We start from the raw sequence: 17,800 nt of genomic DNA on the forward strand, positions 1-17,800 counted from the left end.
AGCTTCTGCTAGACACAATACGAGATCCTTTCTGTGATACTGAAGAACCCCAGACAGACGTGCTCTGGCCACAGACGGCCTCTTGCTCATCCGCTTAGGGAGAACAGCTGATTTGAAGGTACAGGATTGAAAATCCTGATGTACATACATCTCCTAGCTTCAAGTGTGAGGTACCTTCCTGTGAGACTTTGAAGATGCGCAAGGACCCAGGTCATACTGGAGAATCTATAATAAGTTTTTATTTTCACCATCTTGGCAAACTGAAAGTCCAGAACCCTGGAGCTAATTAGGGCCTAAGTGAAAACTATCACTGTGTTTCTCCCCTCAAAACTGGGACCAGAATTGGGGTGATAAATAAGGCATTCAATTAAAAACAGAATTTAAATAATAAAAGTAAACTCAGTAATTACAGTGACTCATACCAGCTAGACCACTTCTGGACACAAACACAAAGGACTCCAAACCCTACCAGGGAGGTTCTCAGACATCCATTGTAATGTTTTTTTTTTTGTTTGTTTGTTTTTAAATTTATTTATTTATTAAAGATTTCTGTCTCTTCCCCGCCACCGCCTCCCATTTCCCTCCCCCTCCCCCAATTAAGTCTCCCCCCAGCCTGAAAAGCAATCAGGGTTCCCTGTCCTGTCGCAATAAGAAAGTAAAACAAGTCTACATGTCCTTCAGCAGATAAATGAAGTAAGAGGAACATATCCAGATACACAATGGAACTGTATTGGCAGGAAGGCAGTTGGATCTGGAAATTACTCCAGTAAGTGAATTAACCCAGATTCGGAAGGACAAATATATCTCATGTGTCTTTCCTATGTGGACTGTGGATATTAACTTTGTGTTTGGTTGTGGCTATGGATCACAAAACTAGAATGAGGGTTTGAGATGCCAAAAGTGGGCTTAAAGAAAGAGGTGGGAGGAGTTGGTAACAGAATATAAATGGTACAAAAGAAGAAAGGGGTGAAGGGGCACAAGAGAATTGGGGGGATGAGGGCGAGAAGCAGAGAAGGAAGACCAAACAAAGTCTGTGTGAAAAATGCCATACTGAAGCCTGTAACTATATATTCTAACTAAAAGAAATGGTTTTTTAAAATGACAGACAATCATCAAGAACTTATGACCAATTATGAATGTTTTAAACAAAGTGCATCTCTGGGAGTGCAGGCTCATTTCCTTCTCTTCTGCTCAGCCCCACCAGGCTAAGAACATGGTGTATTAGAGTCAGTTAGTCATATTTATATTTCAACCCAAGATCTGGGTGCTGTTACGGGGTCTTTTCAAGGAGCTAACGACAGTTAAGTGACAACAAGGAGATGAATGGACACGAATGGGCACATCCCATCAAGGGAAGGGACGTACCAGTGTGATGTAGTGAGGGCTTGAGAAGCTGGACGGAAGGCTCTCCAATGTCTCTGCAGCACTCTGTTGATGAAAAGATGCTATTAACCAGCGAGTACTCCTCGAGAAAGGACCACTCTTTCCAAGACCACAGAATGAGTTTCCTGAGACACAGATCCAGGAAATGCACAAATAAGAAGAGTTGTAGAAACAGCAATCTTCTGTAGACTGCTGTCTAACATATGAGCATATCTAAGACCTGTTCTGTAAAGAACACCTATGGGAGGCAGAAGGTGAGATCTTCCTAGTATACTGTGGCGTGAGTAGCCCTGGAAGGGTCTACTAGTCTCCAGATCTCAAAAGTCCTGGTGGCATTGAGAAAGGCCACAGCCACTTACATTGTTATGAACCTGGAAGCTCTTTGGGTGCTCCCAAACTGCCTATGAACATGTACACGACTGAGGTGCCCCTCTTTAATTTACTTTCTGTTAACTCCTCAGAAAACAGTGAAACAATGGGAAAACATGGACCGGCAAAAGCAAGACCTAGGAAGGCACTCCCTTCCAAAGAGAAAAAGCCAGGCATCATTTGTGTGTGTGTGTGTGTGTGTGTGTGTGTGTGTGTGCATGTACATATATGTATGTATGCATGCTTGTATTATGTATGTATGTGTGCATAGATGTCTTCTTCGTACAATTTTGATGAAGATTGGCCTTCCGTAGGGAGTTAATATGTCAAAAAAATATTTTAAGAGCCTACAGATTCCTGTAAAGTCCACAAAACTGTACATAGTGCGTATATCATCAACATGAAGCTGAATCACTGTGACAATCAACAAACTTCTCAGAGCATTCTGTTTCACCTAAAAGGCCATAACGCTGCTAAGGTGTTAGTAATATTGCCTTGTTTTGTTATTAAGCTAAGGCTGATCTTGAACTCTAGATTCTCCTGCCTCGGTCTCACAAGTGATGAGATTACAGGCATACACAACTGTACCCAACTTAAACTTGCAGCCTTGACAAGTAACAAGTATGTCTCAGCTCTGCTTAAACCCTGGGTTGGCTTCTCTGACAGTTGCCCCGCCCTCATCCTGTGGTTTAGAGAATTTCAACTTGGCTCTCAGCTCATGAAATGCACCTAATTTATACACAGTTATTTAAGGAAACTGTAATTAGGAAAGCAACTGCAGAGCACGTAAGACTTAGTAGATAATTAGCATATCGTAAGTGCTAAATGTCCACCAGACACAAAGTACATCGACTTTTTCATTTAACCCTGGGGCAACTAGATAAGATGGATACTACCATCGTATATTTTCATGCCAGAAAATTCTCCTTGTACCTTTAGAAAACCATCACACAGTACTTCCTGTGTATAAAAACAATTAAGATTTGTACTTAATCATCTCAGCATTAAGTATGACATAGGAAAAGGCACAAATTGATAAAGAAAATGATAAACTCTCATATAGTAAGATTAAGATGAATTATTCTTGCCTAAATATTCCAGTGGAGTTCAGACTTGTTTTTTTGTTTGTTTGTTTTGCTTCCCCCCCCCCCCCCCCAAGGCCTCTGAGCATCATGAGGGTGGGGAACAGATATTCTGCAAATATTAGGAAAAGCCTAGAATTTTGGGAAGCAAAGCATCTGGGCAAATGCTTCAAAATACCTAAAACTGTACTATCAGACTTGCAGCAAAACCCTCAAAGTCCTGAATTTTATAATACTAGTAACATAGACTGAACAGAGACTCGGTGGTTAGACACATTTGCTGCTCTTGTGGAGGGCCTGTGTGTGGTTCCTAGCAACCACGTGGTCACCCACAACTGCATGTAACCCCCGTTTAAGGGAAATTAATGCTGTCTTCTGACCTATGAGGCACCAGCACAGACACAGTGCATATACATACCGGCAGGCAAAACACACTCATAAAACAAAAGCATCTTTAAAAAAGATTTATCCTTCTATTTTTATTGGCAGTATGCCTAGAATCAGCTGGCTGATAACAGAAACAATTGGAGGCTCTCCATCCTTTGCTCAAGTCTTGGGCCCTAAGAGGCATTTTACCATTTTGCTAGGGTAAACTTGTCAAGAATGGCATCGATTACTTAGATTAAAACAGAATGCCTGGCAAGATGTGATGGTGGCACATGGTATAATTCCAGCACTCAGGAGCCTGAGGAAGGAGGACAGCCTTGAGTTTGAAGCTAGCCTGGGCTGTTTTTCATTTAATGGGGGAGGGTTTTTTTTAGGGTTTCTTACTAAAATTCCATTTGAGATATTTTTCTGGTCTCTTTTTGTTTTTTATTACTAATACAATATTATTTTGAGAATACAGTTTGTATGTGGTCTAACTTTTCCTGAATTTAATTTAGTTTGTTTTATACCCTAGAATATGGTTTACAATTGTAAACTTTTCCACTAGTACACAAGGTGATATTTTATTTAGTAAGTCCTTTCTGCTCTGAAATAAGTCTTGGTTATTGTATGATATCTGTTTGATTCTGCTGTCCTCCCTGCCCCCACTTAAACAGTGAAATCTTCCCTTGTATAGCATGCCTCTAAGCAGCTCCCACTTTGCTTAGCTTAGGGTGAGTTCCACATTGAAAATACATACTTGCCAGAGAGACAGAGCTGGGAAGATGGCTCATCTTTCAAATCTTACGTAAGCCTAAAGCCTTAACTTTAATCCCCAAAACCTACTTAAAGGTGGAAGGTAAGAACTGGCTCTATAAAGTTGTCCTCTGATCTCTGTCTACACAGATATATGACAGACAGACAGGCAGGCAGATAGATAGACATATACACACACATACACAAAACCAGGCAGGCAGGTAGACACATATATCCATATGTATATAGATTAATAATAATAATAAATAGAACACTACAATAATAAAAAATATATGAACACACATGTGACAGTTCATTAGCTGTCACAAATAAAAGTATCTCACATGTAGGGGGTGGATATCTGTCAGGACTGGGTCCCTCCTTGTAGGGTTCTCGTCGGGAAAGTATCCTTTATTCTCCACTCCCAGCATTTCTCTAGGAGAGCTGTGAAGAGGGAACACAGAACACTGACTCAGGCTGTTGGAAAAGACACGAGATTCTAATTATACCACACAGGATATTTTTAAGTGATGTGTAGCTTGTACCTTGTAACCATTCAACTGCAGCTCAGAGAGAAACCAACATTTGTATTGTATGAAAGAGCTAAACAGGTTTTCAGCTTGTAAAGAAACTTGGAAACCAAGAGGATAAGTATTTGGAGATGAACAGACAGGTAAAAGGTTGATTTGGCATTCTTATCTGGTTTTCAGTAGTAGACCCAGATCACCCCACACTGATATGTTCTGTGGCCACAGAGTTAGCATGTATTTAGTGATGGCCTCCGTTCACGCAGAATATGTAGACATACTTTTGAACTGGCTTTATCTTGATGCATTTCTGGTAGCGGACTAGTAATATGACAAGTCCAACCCCAATGATGACCATGACGAGCACAACGACCATGATAGAGACACCTACAACATAAAAACAGGAACTTCAGCGGGCCATCCACTTGAGGATAGTAGAACTTACAATCTCACTTCTTCCCCAAAGGGCTTTAGCTCCCTGTCCTCCAACACGGCACAAATTATTATAGTCTCTATTCACAATTAACAATCCACCCCAAGATTCCAGCATGCTTAAAGAAAGCCATAGTCAGCAAGAAAACGTTTGCTTGATAGTTATTAACCAACGCTAGAAAAAGCCCCATTGCAGTTTGGGTTTCAGAAGTCATAAGTGACAGTTGTCTAGAAGATATGTTAATTCTAAAAAGCAAATGTAGTAAATTTAGTTTGGGTCTCCAAACATGCAAAATAGGAAGGCAGGGCCATAAAAACCCTCGTGGAAACACAGCAAATACATGGCAGATGAGACAAAACCTTCATGGCAGAAGACTTTGAACATACATGAGAGTTATAGTTCTTACTGGTAAGGTTTAAAGTTTCTCCCCAGTCTGTAATTATTGCTCCTTCCTCACAGTGGCACTCATGTTCACGGTCATCCACCTGGAAGAGCAGCCAATCATGTATTGCTACTGTTATCGAATGACTGAGAAAAGCCTGCTTTGCAGCTCATTTTTGCTAATGTTAGTTTTGCATCAGGCCAATCCATCCATTTATCCATAACTATAGATTTCTAGTACTTGAAGGAGTATCTGATATATATCTTAATAAATTCTAAGTGATAGCCGGGTTTCAGGATGATGTTTCACCCAGATATAAACCATTAGCATTGGGCAGTGTTGAGCTAAAAACAAATTTAGAATGTGTGTGTTTTTACAAAACCTTTGGGCTGAGGTTGATACTAGTGTAACTTAACTGTAAGTGACATTAGGAAAAATTAAAATTTAAACTTCACACTTAAGCTTTATATGTATACACAAAAGTAGGTTTCTAAATTATCAATATAGATAATAAATTATTTCCCTTTAACAATGGTAATTCAATAATATCCGGGTTGGCTCTTTGCACTGATTTTATTGATTATATATAAAATGTAAAGAAAATATATAGCTCTTTAAAAGAATAAGCTTACTTCCACACAGGCTCAAGAGTGAGGGCTAAGGTAAGGGGAAAAAAAGGATGCTGAGATACTACTTTAAGAGGCAATGAAATCTTACAGCGTTTTCCTCACACTGGGAGGGGCAGCTGCTGGTATTGTAGGTCTTTTCCATCTGTACGCATTCGCCATAACTGCAGACCTAGAGGGGAAGCAATCGGCGTGAATTAGAGTGGCGCAACTTACGGGACACGTGATTTTACACACTGACAGATGGAATTCTGCATTCCTTCTTATGTGGCTTAGTTGCATGTTGGATGCAGCACTAGGGGAGATTGCTTTCACTCTTGTGACACCCATGTCAATCTCCCTGAGGGGAATCACAAGTAGACTTGATATAATACTGAGAAATGTCTTGCTTTAGTTTACCAACTTTGGGTGTTTAGTCAAACCAAAGATAACCGCAAAGACAGTTTCAGTTCCCCTATACGAATGGATAGAATAACACCTCTTTCTCTCTCCCTCCCTCTCTCTTCATCTGATCTCCTTTCTTCTTCCTCTACTCTCCAATCTTTCACCATTCTTCTCTTCCCTCCTCTTCCCTTGTGCCTCATCCTTTTTTGTCCTGTTAGTGCTGTATTCTAAACAAGCAGATGGGAACCAAAGAGCCTCGTGTTGTGTTTATGCAGGAATTTATTTCTAAAAAACTCTTTTCTGGACTCTCATGCTTTTTGAAGAATTATTCATGCTAAAGAAGATAGTGACTCAACCTCAGCGTCCATCAATACATGGACATAAAAGTGTGCAAACATGTCACGGAGTACAGCTTAGCTGCAGAATGAATAAAAGCACGTCATCGTGGCAACTTGAGTAAGTGTGGGAGGCAGATTACGTGAGGTATGTCAGACACAGGTTGGGAATTTCACACCTGAGACAGCTCAGGAATTCTCAATCACACACGAAAGCTAAGAACCATGATCTTAAGAAGTAGAGAACTGGACTGCGGTTTCCAAAGGCTGGTGGGGTGGCCAGGAAAAGGAAAAGGGGGACTCAAGATGATATGTTTAAATATTCAATTAACCAGGAATAGTAATTTCTAGTGGATCGTATGGCAGAATGTTTGTAATTAATAATATCTCATTGTATGTTTTAACATAGTTAGAAGAGAGGGTTTTGGATGTTCACAACATGAGGAAATGGTCAGCTGTTAAAGAGGTGTCTATCCTAATTACTCAGATTTGGTTATTACTCATTCTACATATGTGCTGAAAGATTATACTGTACCCAACAGATATGCATAATAATTAAGTGTGGGCCATAATAATTACTAAAATCTGGAATATAGAGTAAAAAGTCTTCCTTGTTTTCTCTTTGTTAAAATTAACTGTAGCAAGTCAAGCTGAAATCCAAGTAGGTCCAATACTCCGCGAGTAGCCAGCATTCTTCCTGTAGATCCAGTATGCCCCTGTCTCCACAGCCCCAGGAAAGCATTTCTGTGGCCAGGCTCTGTGTAGGACATAATCAAGTACACTGGTCTGTAGGCCGCGGGAAGCAGGCCTAATTACGAAACCGTAGTACGTAGTCTATCAACATGGTGGAAGGGATAAAAGGCAGAGTGCTTGCTGGCGTCAGTAACATTAACTGGAGTAGAAGCCATGCATAATTTCATTAGATGCCTATTTTAAGATACTAATTAAGCATACTTATACCAATTACATATAATTTAGGATAACGGCAATTAAGCAAGAATAATATTACCATCTTATCACTACCCTCTCCTTCAATAAGTAACAGGAAACATGGCCATTGTTTCCCCCCGTTTCCCCACATAGAAACCCATCTGGAGTCAATCCCAGCAGCCATGATGTTGGCGAGCCGCTGTCCTCTTACCATTCCGTCCCCACATTTCGTTCCAGTATTAACCAGGCCCATGTCTCTAGAATTGTGGTTTAAAAACATGGTCTTGCATTTGATGGTCACATTCTGCTTCTGATTAGTCAGGCTATACACTTTACTCTCTCCGAGGAGCGACGAGCGCTGCCCTCCAGCACAGAAGAGCTTTCCACATTTGAGATCTCTGGAGGAAAAGAAGTAGAATGTTCTCAGACTCAGAACCAGGAACCAACGTTTCAGAGATGAGACAACCAGCCCAGCCGCTTTCCTCCAAACCCCATTGGTTGGCAGTTTCCAGGACTGTGGTAAACCGAAAAAGTTCTCAGATATTTAAAGCCCGAACTCTAAGAACTGACCTGAATAGATAGTGTGGGAAATAATCACTGAAAGAATTTTAAGTTCTTAAAATGCAATATTCATTAACACTCACAAAGGATATTTGTTAGTGGTTTTGATTAGCATAATTTTAATGGGAACACTAAGAGCTGTTCTTCCTCTCTTGATATTAACAAATTCTAGCAAGCCTGGGGGCCGTGGTTCTTCAGCACCCACTGCACAGAAGGTTCGCCACTGGAAGTGAGCAACTGAGAGGGAAGTGAGGGCCACTCCATTTCTGCATGGAGTATAGAAAAGCCATGGGGAGCTTGACCGGAGGATTCTGGGATTGTTCCTTTCAGTCCAGTCCCTATTTTGCCACACATGAAAGGCCACACAGAACGGCAGCCTACGAACCCGGAAGGGAGTTTAACTCATGGAGATCAGTCTCACTTCCAATTTCTTTAGAGGCCTTCGCTGTTTTCCTTCGCTCTTTAATTTACCCCCTTTAAAACATGCTTTCCATTCCTGTTTTCCCTGGTTTGGCAGCATTCTTCTCCTCCCTTTCTTTCCACCCATCTTACCCCTTCTTTACTCTTTCCGTTCCAGGACCCCAACTAGTAAACTCGGCAAATTTGACTAATAACGCCCGGGGTCTGGGCTTTCCATGCTCCTCCTAATTCTCAGCAAAATCAGAATAACAGCTTTCAAAATGGAGTCTTTATGAGCTCTCAATTCACTTTCCTGGACATCTGTTTCCATGGGGCACTTACTTCTCATCACAGGGAGCAAATGTGTTTCCCTTTTTCTTGCAGTATCCAAATCTGTTTCCTTTTTTATTTATCTTGTAGCAAAGACCATGACTCTCTTGTGCTCCTGGGGTTCAAAATTACACAGTGAAAAGAAAAAGAAAATGAACACTGAGAATCGTAAAGCGGTTCCTTTCCTAATGCAGTTAAGCTTGCCAAATCATGCCACAGAATGGTATGGTGAAAAGAAGTCAATAAATTATTGAGAAATATAAAAGGTTTTGAAGTGGGAATAGAGAAATGTGTAGGAGGGACGGGTGCAGAGCAGCTCTGATGCAGAGCCCATCAATTGCTTGGGAAGTAAAATCAGCAAGAGAGGTTGCAGCCAGCGATGTGTTAGATGAGGCCTTGAAACTATATTACAAATTATATTATCTCCAATTATACCCCAAATTCTTAGATAGCAACAGAAATACCGACTATTGTCTTGATCATTTATCCCCGTGACTATCTCTCACCATCACCAAACAACTCTGAGCACTGGTCATCCGGAGTAGGACACTGCCCCATAAAGCAGTAGCCTTCGCCATTCTTGCAAGGAAACCCGTTGACCTGGAACTGGTCCTTAGGACACTCAGGGGAGTGGCCAGTACACATTTCAGGAAAGTCACATTCATTTTTCGCTGGCCTACATACGGTCCCTTCCTTCTTAATCTGTTGAAGAGAAACAGGAATTGGCATCTTTGATGTGTGAGTTGGCGAAACTGAGTACAGGTAGAAAGCTGACACGCTTAATTGGTCTGTGAGAGACAGGATCACAGCTTCCTTCTTGATGCGAAGGATTATGATCATCTGTAGAGATCATGGTTTTTATGTGGCTTTAAGAATGAGAAGATAGTGAGGTATTTTTAAAAGCTTTAATTATTTTCAGTGTCTGAGTGTTTTGCCTGCATGAATTTATGCCTGGCTCCCACAGAGGCCAGAAGAGAGCACCAGATCCCGGGATCTAGAGTTACATCTGCTATGTGGGTACTGGGAGCCTAACCTGGGTCCTCTGCAAAAACAGTCTGAGCTTTTAACTACTAAGCCAATTCTCCAGTCCACGATAATGGTTTTGAAATTTGATATTACAAAAGCCTAGCCTTAGGCAGAGCTGACAGGGACAAAATTGGTCAAATGGGCAGATGTTTTAATTTACTTCCTATTTTCTGCATTCCTAGCTCTGGAATATCAACTCCAATGAATTCCTACCCATCTAGTGCATAACACAGAATCTCTGTCACCAACAGATAATATTCCACCACATAAACTGTAACAATACCCTGCCTCTCATTGTTCAGGGACATGCACAAAGATATTCTCTTAAATGTGTGGGATTCCTAGGAAGAGTTGAAGATGCATAAAGCGATTATTTCCTTCGTGAGCTTACAATTGTGATTCAGTGGAGTCAGATAAGCATAAGAAAATTCCTTGGAGCGATCTGAATTTCTGGTCATTTTTTTTTTAAATTCTATCCCTGGGCATCTAGTGTCTATGTATACTCTGCTCTCCTTTAGATGAACTTTTGTCGGGATATCAATTTCCGTCCCACTTGAGTTTAGACTGACACTGATCCACACATGGGTAAGGATAGTGTTGGTCACGTGATTTGACTCCTAAAAACACCAAGATGCTAACCATCTTCTCTATAACCCGGACCAGAGCATCATCTGTTCAGATATCAGACTATTTCAGATGAAATACTCCTGGGTGTTCAGAAGGGACACTGCATTCCGTCATTACAACTGCAGGGCCAGCCAGGGTCAGATAGCGCTTTGTTATTCCACACACCTGAACTGAGAACACAGCAGTCCTCGGGAGCCGAGGGTCTCACCTGACACCTGAAGTGAGAACGCAGCAGTCCTCGGGAGCCGAGGGCCTCACCTGACATGATTTGCAGCACTCTCCTTCCACACACGTGAATCCCGGCTTCAGGACACATTTGCGTGCGTCACAGCAAGGGTTGGTGCATTCCTGGTAAGAGGAAAATGGAGACGTCGTCACAAATGGGTTCGTGTGTTGGTTCCTATTTGACGATCTAATTACTTGCACCCCTTCAAGAGCTCCAGAGAAAGGCAGGGCCCTTGGCTTAGGGATGTGAATCAGATTACTGGTGCAGCTTGCCTTGGGGGGATTCCACTTTGCTGCCTTCTCTCATGTTCCCTCAGTCATTCCCAGTTTATGAACTCTCATTGGTGGGAAGAGTCCAAAGACAGTGACCTCCCAGCTGCTGTTGTTTCTAGATGCTAAAGTCTGGTGTGAGATAATATAGTGTCTAAAGATCTTTCCTCTGGCTTGAGATGCCATGGATTTCAACCTGAACACTCTCTCTCTCTCTCTCTCTCTCTCTCTCTCTCTCTCTCTCTCTCTCTTGTTCAATGCATTATTATATTATAACAATAAAGTAGCCACACTTAGGTGTCCTGTCTTCTTGAACAAAATTGAAACTTCTGAGGCAGTTGTCTGTCTACGTCTGATCACTTAAGGCCTCCAAACATTAAAACAGAGCTCTGGCTTATTCCAAAACATGCACGGGGCAAATGGATCCCTGTCCAAAGCCAGCAACTTTTTCTTATTGCATCTGAGACACTGAAAACAGCTTTCAAGTTCTCTGGGTCAGCCCCACCCTCATTAGAGTGTTTCTTGGTTGCTGTCCTGTTACAGCACTTTGAACTGGGCGGTGTCTAGAGCTACCATAGAAAACGTTGTCTTCAGACTGCAGTCCCAGCAGATTGGTGGGACCGTAAACCGAAGCTACACTGGAGGACTACTAGCTTCATAGTTTAGCACATCTCCAAAGGGTTACACTGCCTTGTTCATTTGAGGCAAAAGTAGTGGAGGACGCACATTTATTGGGTGAGTTTCTAGAAGAAATAGCTTCTAAAAGCATACTAAGAATTACCTGAAAATTTGCCTTTAAGGCTTTTCTAGAGGATCTAGACTTCAATAAATATATGAAAAATTTAGAGGCCCTTTGTCTTTCTACTAAAAGAGACTTTTCTATAATTACAACTGCCCAGCTATAGACAAGCTTCCCAAAGCTCTAAGTAAAGCTTGACTGACTAGGCCATGTTACAGAATGACTACCACCTACTATGTGTGCCTGCGTGATCCTGCTTAAGGATACTTCCCATAAGACAAGGCAGTTAACATGTAAGCTAGGCAAATGCAGTGCTGCTGGTCTCCAGCAAGATCATCACATATGACTTGAGATTTCCTAAGAAGCTTGAAATGAGGCTGCCTCAACAGCCGAGCTCCAAGTGGACAAGAGGAACAGCTTCCTAAGGCGTCACTGAGAACATCGTCTGCTGAAATTCCAGCTGAACCCCAACCTTGTTAAAGAGGACATCATTTGCAAATACCTGAACTGATCCACAGTCACACTCTTCTCCTTCGTCTACCTTCTTGTTCCCGCAAAATGGATACTCAATAAAATCAGCAGGCAGTGGATTGTTGAATATGCATGCCAGCTTCTGATCATTCAGATACTGCTGGTATTGGGTTTGGCTGCATTTACTGAATTTTATTGCAGGGATGCTAGAGACAAGGTAAAAATGAAAGTTTATCACATGAAGGAAGCTGTGAAAAATGAATGAGGGGTTGGGAAAGAAATACAAACGCTAACTACGAGAGCAGAGCATGTCACAGCTCCTTATGATTCACTAGTTGTGCCCCAAAACCACAACTATCAAATGCTATTTCAGTGAAAAACTTAGGTTATGTGTCTTCTGACAAACCCTTCCTGATGCCAACAGGTACTTGATTGTCTGTGCTTCTGCTTCCTATTTACCTCTAATGTGCCCCTCTTATTTTTAAAAGAGCACATTTTTATGTTATGAGAGTATGTATATCTATGACTATGTGCTTAGTACCTGCAGAGGTTAGAAAGGGGGGTGTTGGATCCCCTGGAACTAGAGCTAAAGATGGTTACAAGTCTTCATATAGATGGTGGCAATTGAACCCCAATCCTCTGTAATAGCAGTAAGTAGTCTTAAAGACTGAGCTATCTCTCCAGCCTCTAATGTGCCCCTTGTAATACAACCACATAAGAATATAAATCTGATTCACCATCTCTGAAAGATCACAAACTTCTCCACCAAGTCAAGAAGGGCCTCAAGTTCATTTCCTTAAAAATAACCGTAAGTTAACACAGTGCCTGGGTTGGAGTAGTTCTCTATTATACTTGTGCAAATAAACTGCTTATTAATATTAGAAACATCCTCATAACTTCTAAATGCCCCTCTTTAAACAACACTTCACTCCTTCTTTATTTGTTTTTAATTACCTTCAGTGATTGAATACAGAAGGCCTTTTGCAGACTTGAGGCCATTAAATAGGGTTGCTATGACCTTGATAATATTATTAGTTTGATATCAGATACTACATATCACAGTTCTACTCTGTGACAGCCACTGAATTTTGAGCTTTAACTATTTTTCATCGTTTTGAAAATATTTATTTGGTTTAAAATTATATGTATTTGTGTGTGTTAATGTGCAGGTATGGGTACAGCTACCCACTGAGGCCACAAGAGGGAATCAGATTCCTGGAGCTGGAGTTACAGGTGGTGGTGAGCTTCCCAATGTGGATGCTGCTAAACTTAGGTCCTCTGCTCAAAGGAATCCAAAGATGACAACAAGGTAAGTCACCCATTGTATATTGTAATGCAATCTCTTATTGACAGCTACTTGCAAAAAAAAAAAAGGAGTTTTCTCCAAAAAAGTCTCACTTAAAGGGTACTTAAGGATAATTAAGGGTACCCTGCCCAGCGGGGTCAACAGAAAACAAACTAAATTGTAGCTTTGTAGACTCTTGTTGCCTCATATGGTTTTGCTTGAACATTTGTTTTACTGTTCTTTTGTTTTTATATTATGATCTTAAATTTTGTGTTTTTAAGGGCTTGGGGATTTTGGTTTGTTTCTATTTGTATTTCTTACATTTTTGCTTTGTTTTGTTAGTCTGTTTTATTTGGGTATTTTTTGGGGTTTTTTTGCCTGTTTATCTTTTAAAGAGGGGGGATAGAGTTGGGTGAGTGGGGAAGAAGTGGGAGAAGTTGGGATTTGGGGAAGGGAAAGTGTGATCAGAACATATTATATAATTTTTTTCAAAAATATATAAAAGGTAAATTTATTATGTGCGTTATCAGGGGCTCACCTTCCACTACCGCCCATCACACATTTCCCCACAGGACAGGTACATGGAAACTCATCATGTTGCATGCCCAGGCTATGCCCCAGCTGATGCGCCATTCTGTTCCCGATTATATTTACATCTGGTAGAAGATCCTGATTTTAAAAAAAAACACACACACACAGCTGTAAGAGATGTCTGTAAGAGACCCCAAATTAGTACATGGGTATCACTTTAAACTAGGGTCTGAAAGGCTCAATTTCTAAATCTTAGTTAGTCTGTATGGATTTGGGGAGGGGTGGTCCATAACTATAATTTATAATGGAAATTGGGCAAATGACCTTCTACATATTTCTAACTTGAACTTTTTGATGCACAGCCCACTCCTATGTGTTGGCAGAGACTCAGTTTTCCAAACAGCTAAAATTGTTAACTATGCCCGACTGCCCTGTCCTTCCCAAACTTACGTTCTGAAACCTTAAGCTCGAAGGACTGCAGTGTTTAAGGCCAAGATGACAAGTTCCTCAACTATGGTAATAATGCCCTAATCAAACAGGCTCTGGAGAAACATCTATCTCTACCCTACCGTGGGAGACATGCAGAGAAGGTGTTAACCTTCAGCCATGAGGTGGACCCTTGCCAGTTACAAATGGATTAGATCCTTGCCTTGGACTTCTCAGATTTCAGAATTGTGAGAAATATATTTCCATGGCTTACAGCCTACTCAGTTTCTGGTATTTTGTTACTGAAGCCCATGGGAACTTAAGACAAATGTCCTAAACAATTTTATGGGTGGTGTTGGTGTCTTTTCTGTATTAGATATTCCAGGGCTTCAACTGAGAGGTTTGGTGTTCTTGTTTTTGATCTGTCTTGATCTGTATTGAACAACAAATCTATATAATCCTGTAAAGGTAGTTTCTGTCATGAGAAACCTCTGGGAGTCAGAAATTAAAATCCAAGGCAGAAATGATTATTGCCTGGCCTCATAGACCTGTTCATGCTCTAACCTATATATTCATAAAAAAATTCAAAGAGGCATAGGCTATACAGTTCTGATAAAGTTAATAGGTCACCTTTAATTTGTTCATTTCATCTTTGCTCATATGAAGTTTCAAAGGTTTCTTTGTTTGACTAAAATAAGATAATTGAAAAAGTAATAGCTTCATTTGGGGTAAATTGAGTTCGTAGGCAGACCTTATCTCATGAAAGTGATTATAAAATAACCAGTGGGTGAGATTATTTGAATAAATACTAGTTATTTTAAGCTTGGCTCTCAGCAAGAATAAGCTGGAGAGATAAATACAGATAAGGTAATAAATACCTTCATGTTTTCAACCATGTCTCTAACAGAGTCCATGGGCACCATTTACTGGAAGCTTTGAGCCTTGGATAAAGGTCGCACAGGCAAAGAGAGACAATAGCTCATAGGTCCTCTACTTGCTGAACATGATTTTCAAGCTTGTCTTGATATGACAAATTAAGTGACCTTTGTATTTGTTTATTTCAGTTTAAAAGCAATTCTGATGATTAAATTACCCTAAGTGGCATGGACCTTACCTGTCCTTATAAGTAGTTACGTTTGATACATGGAAGAATTTTACAGTTACAGAATACCCTGTGGTGGTTTTCATACCTGTCCTTCTGAGCTTTGAACTGTGTTTTACCTTCATTCTTTCCCTATAGTTTTTCATAAGACACATTTGTTATTCTCACTTACTAAAGGGAAGATAGGTCTCTTCATGACATACCTTGGAAAACAGAGGTCAAATACAAATCACACATAGCGTTTCAATGTGTTTCAGATAGATATAGAAAATTCACTCAAATATTTGGGTAAATGGTACAATGTTAGAAATATTTTAGACCCACCTTAACAATGCTGCAGGAACGCAAGGCTTGGCACATTCCTCTTGGGTAAGCAATTCCTTGCATAGGTGTGTAGAGCCATTTCCCACTGTAAACAAGATGCAGGAATACTTATTTTTAATCTGACAGAACAGTTTCATTAACACCAAATTCAAACTGCAGTGAACCACCATAGGGGTCACCCTTTGCTCAAACAGTCTTCTCATTTCTGAAGTTAATGGGCACCATGGATGACCTGAGTTGATACAAGGCTCAGTTAAACCTAGAGACACCAAAAAAACTAAAGGAGGTCTTAGGATGAAATTGGAAAAAAAATGTAATGTTTTCTAAGAAAACAAAATGAAAGAGGAAGAATCTCATTTTTCTCAATTCTTGTATACCTTGAACTCAACTCTGGATAAAACAATTTAAATAACAAAACAAAACAAACAAACAAACAAAAAACCACAACAAGCTAATCAATTAAACTTAAAATGTTTGGGAGGAAAATATGTTATAGTGGATGCTCTCAGAATCATAATTATTTGATTATAGTTGATAACATTTAAAGTCATTTATCAATTATAGAAACACAAAGGGGCAATGATAGGTCTAATCCAACATTTAAATGCCCCATTGTATAAAAATAAGGCCATTCCCATAATCTCTAAAGTGATAGATGTCTACATTGTAGGGATCTAATTTTCACTTGACTTGAGAGCAGTGCTTAGATTGGGGCCTTTGTAAACAGAGCCATCACTACCAGGAAGAGAACACTTAGACAATCAGGAAATTCAAATACAAGAACAAAGGTGAGATGAAGGACCTGGTTTCTGCCTTTTATTGTTTTAATTAAGAAGATGCACCCTCTTTCTAGCCCTGTGTTCAGTGTGTCAAAGTCTGGCTGTGCTTCTAGAGGAACACAGTATTCTGGGCTTGCCAATCTTTGGAGATCTTGGAAGAACATGGGAAATGTGAAGGACAGGCCAGAGGCTGACTTCTCTCAAAGTCATCTGAATTTAAACATAAACATTTACAGTGTCATATGCATTGTCTTTTTTTCTATATCTATGTGACTATAGGTGGGAAATATTCTATAGCTCAGTGTATAAGAACTCCCAGATACAATGTCCAGGTGAATAGTGATCAGTCCACTTTTCAAATAACTTAGTGATCTGAAAAGTTACCTGTGAAATAAGCAAAATTATTTTACTAAAATATTCTTCTCCATTACACCTATTTAGATAGTTTTATGTGTTCTAAAAATTCACACGTGGTTTGAGATTAAGTCAGTAGGTAAAGGCACTAGCCTCTAAGCCTGACTCCCTGAGTTCAATATCCAGGATCCACTGACTCTTGAAAATTGTCCTGTGACCTTCACAAATGCACTGTCACACACACACACACACACACACACACACACACACACACACACACACACACACACATCATAAATAATAAATACATATTTAAACATTAATGTACGAATAGGGGCCCCAACCTGCCCACCCTGAAGTTTATGATGATGTTTTACTGTGCTTCATCCCCTATTATTTTTGGTCATGACCGTCTATGAGTGTCTATACCCAAGGTACACTCCTGAAGAGAAGTGCTTTGGGTCCATCAGATGAGAGCTGATGTCTGGCTCACTCTCATCAATCTACTAGATGACTGGACTGGACATCTCATGACAGTCTTTAGAACTGTTTGCTTCTGAACTCGGCCTGAAAGACCTCCTCTAGTTAACCCTGGAGAGAGGCTCCGCAGACTAGATTTGAGGACTCTGGAGATATTGGCATTATAGGCAGAGAAACAGGTAGGTAGAGTGGGTGACTTTGGCAGCATCAGCGACAAGCTGGAAGCTATTATTGCTCTCAGGTAGCTCTCCCAGAGTGTGATAGCAAAGGTGCTTATTATTATAGAGCCTATGAATTT

General features: G+C 40.4%; 1 protein-coding gene and 1 long non-coding RNA gene across 3 annotated transcripts in view; both read right to left on the minus strand.

Moving 5' to 3' along the window:
* LOC142835466 (uncharacterized) overlaps positions 1 to 17,800 on the minus strand; it is a 506,414-nt gene that overhangs the window by 156,697 nt on the left and 331,917 nt on the right. The window lies entirely within an intron of this gene.
* Positions 1 to 17,800, minus strand: part of Adam7 (ADAM metallopeptidase domain 7) — a 33,952-nt gene that overhangs the window by 1,420 nt on the left and 14,732 nt on the right. Inside the window, exons 10-21 of the mRNA XM_075949785.1 lie at positions 15,890 to 15,974; positions 14,045 to 14,175; positions 12,253 to 12,427; positions 10,775 to 10,864; positions 9,370 to 9,565; positions 8,876 to 8,978; positions 7,785 to 7,971; positions 6,016 to 6,096; positions 5,323 to 5,401; positions 4,765 to 4,870; positions 4,301 to 4,400; positions 1,366 to 1,428 (exon numbers count right to left, since the gene is read on the minus strand). Of these exons, the coding sequence (XP_075805900.1) occupies positions 1,366 to 1,428; positions 4,301 to 4,400; positions 4,765 to 4,870; positions 5,323 to 5,401; positions 6,016 to 6,096; positions 7,785 to 7,971; positions 8,876 to 8,978; positions 9,370 to 9,565; positions 10,775 to 10,864; positions 12,253 to 12,427; positions 14,045 to 14,175; positions 15,890 to 15,974 (1,396 nt within the window). The remainder of the gene's footprint in view (positions 1 to 1,365; positions 1,429 to 4,300; positions 4,401 to 4,764; positions 4,871 to 5,322; positions 5,402 to 6,015; positions 6,097 to 7,784; positions 7,972 to 8,875; positions 8,979 to 9,369; positions 9,566 to 10,774; positions 10,865 to 12,252; positions 12,428 to 14,044; positions 14,176 to 15,889; positions 15,975 to 17,800) is intronic.

The sequence above is a fragment of the Microtus pennsylvanicus genome, chromosome 15 (assembly GCF_037038515.1).
Source record: "Microtus pennsylvanicus isolate mMicPen1 chromosome 15, mMicPen1.hap1, whole genome shotgun sequence".
Taxonomy (NCBI): Eukaryota; Metazoa; Chordata; class Mammalia; order Rodentia; family Cricetidae; genus Microtus; species Microtus pennsylvanicus.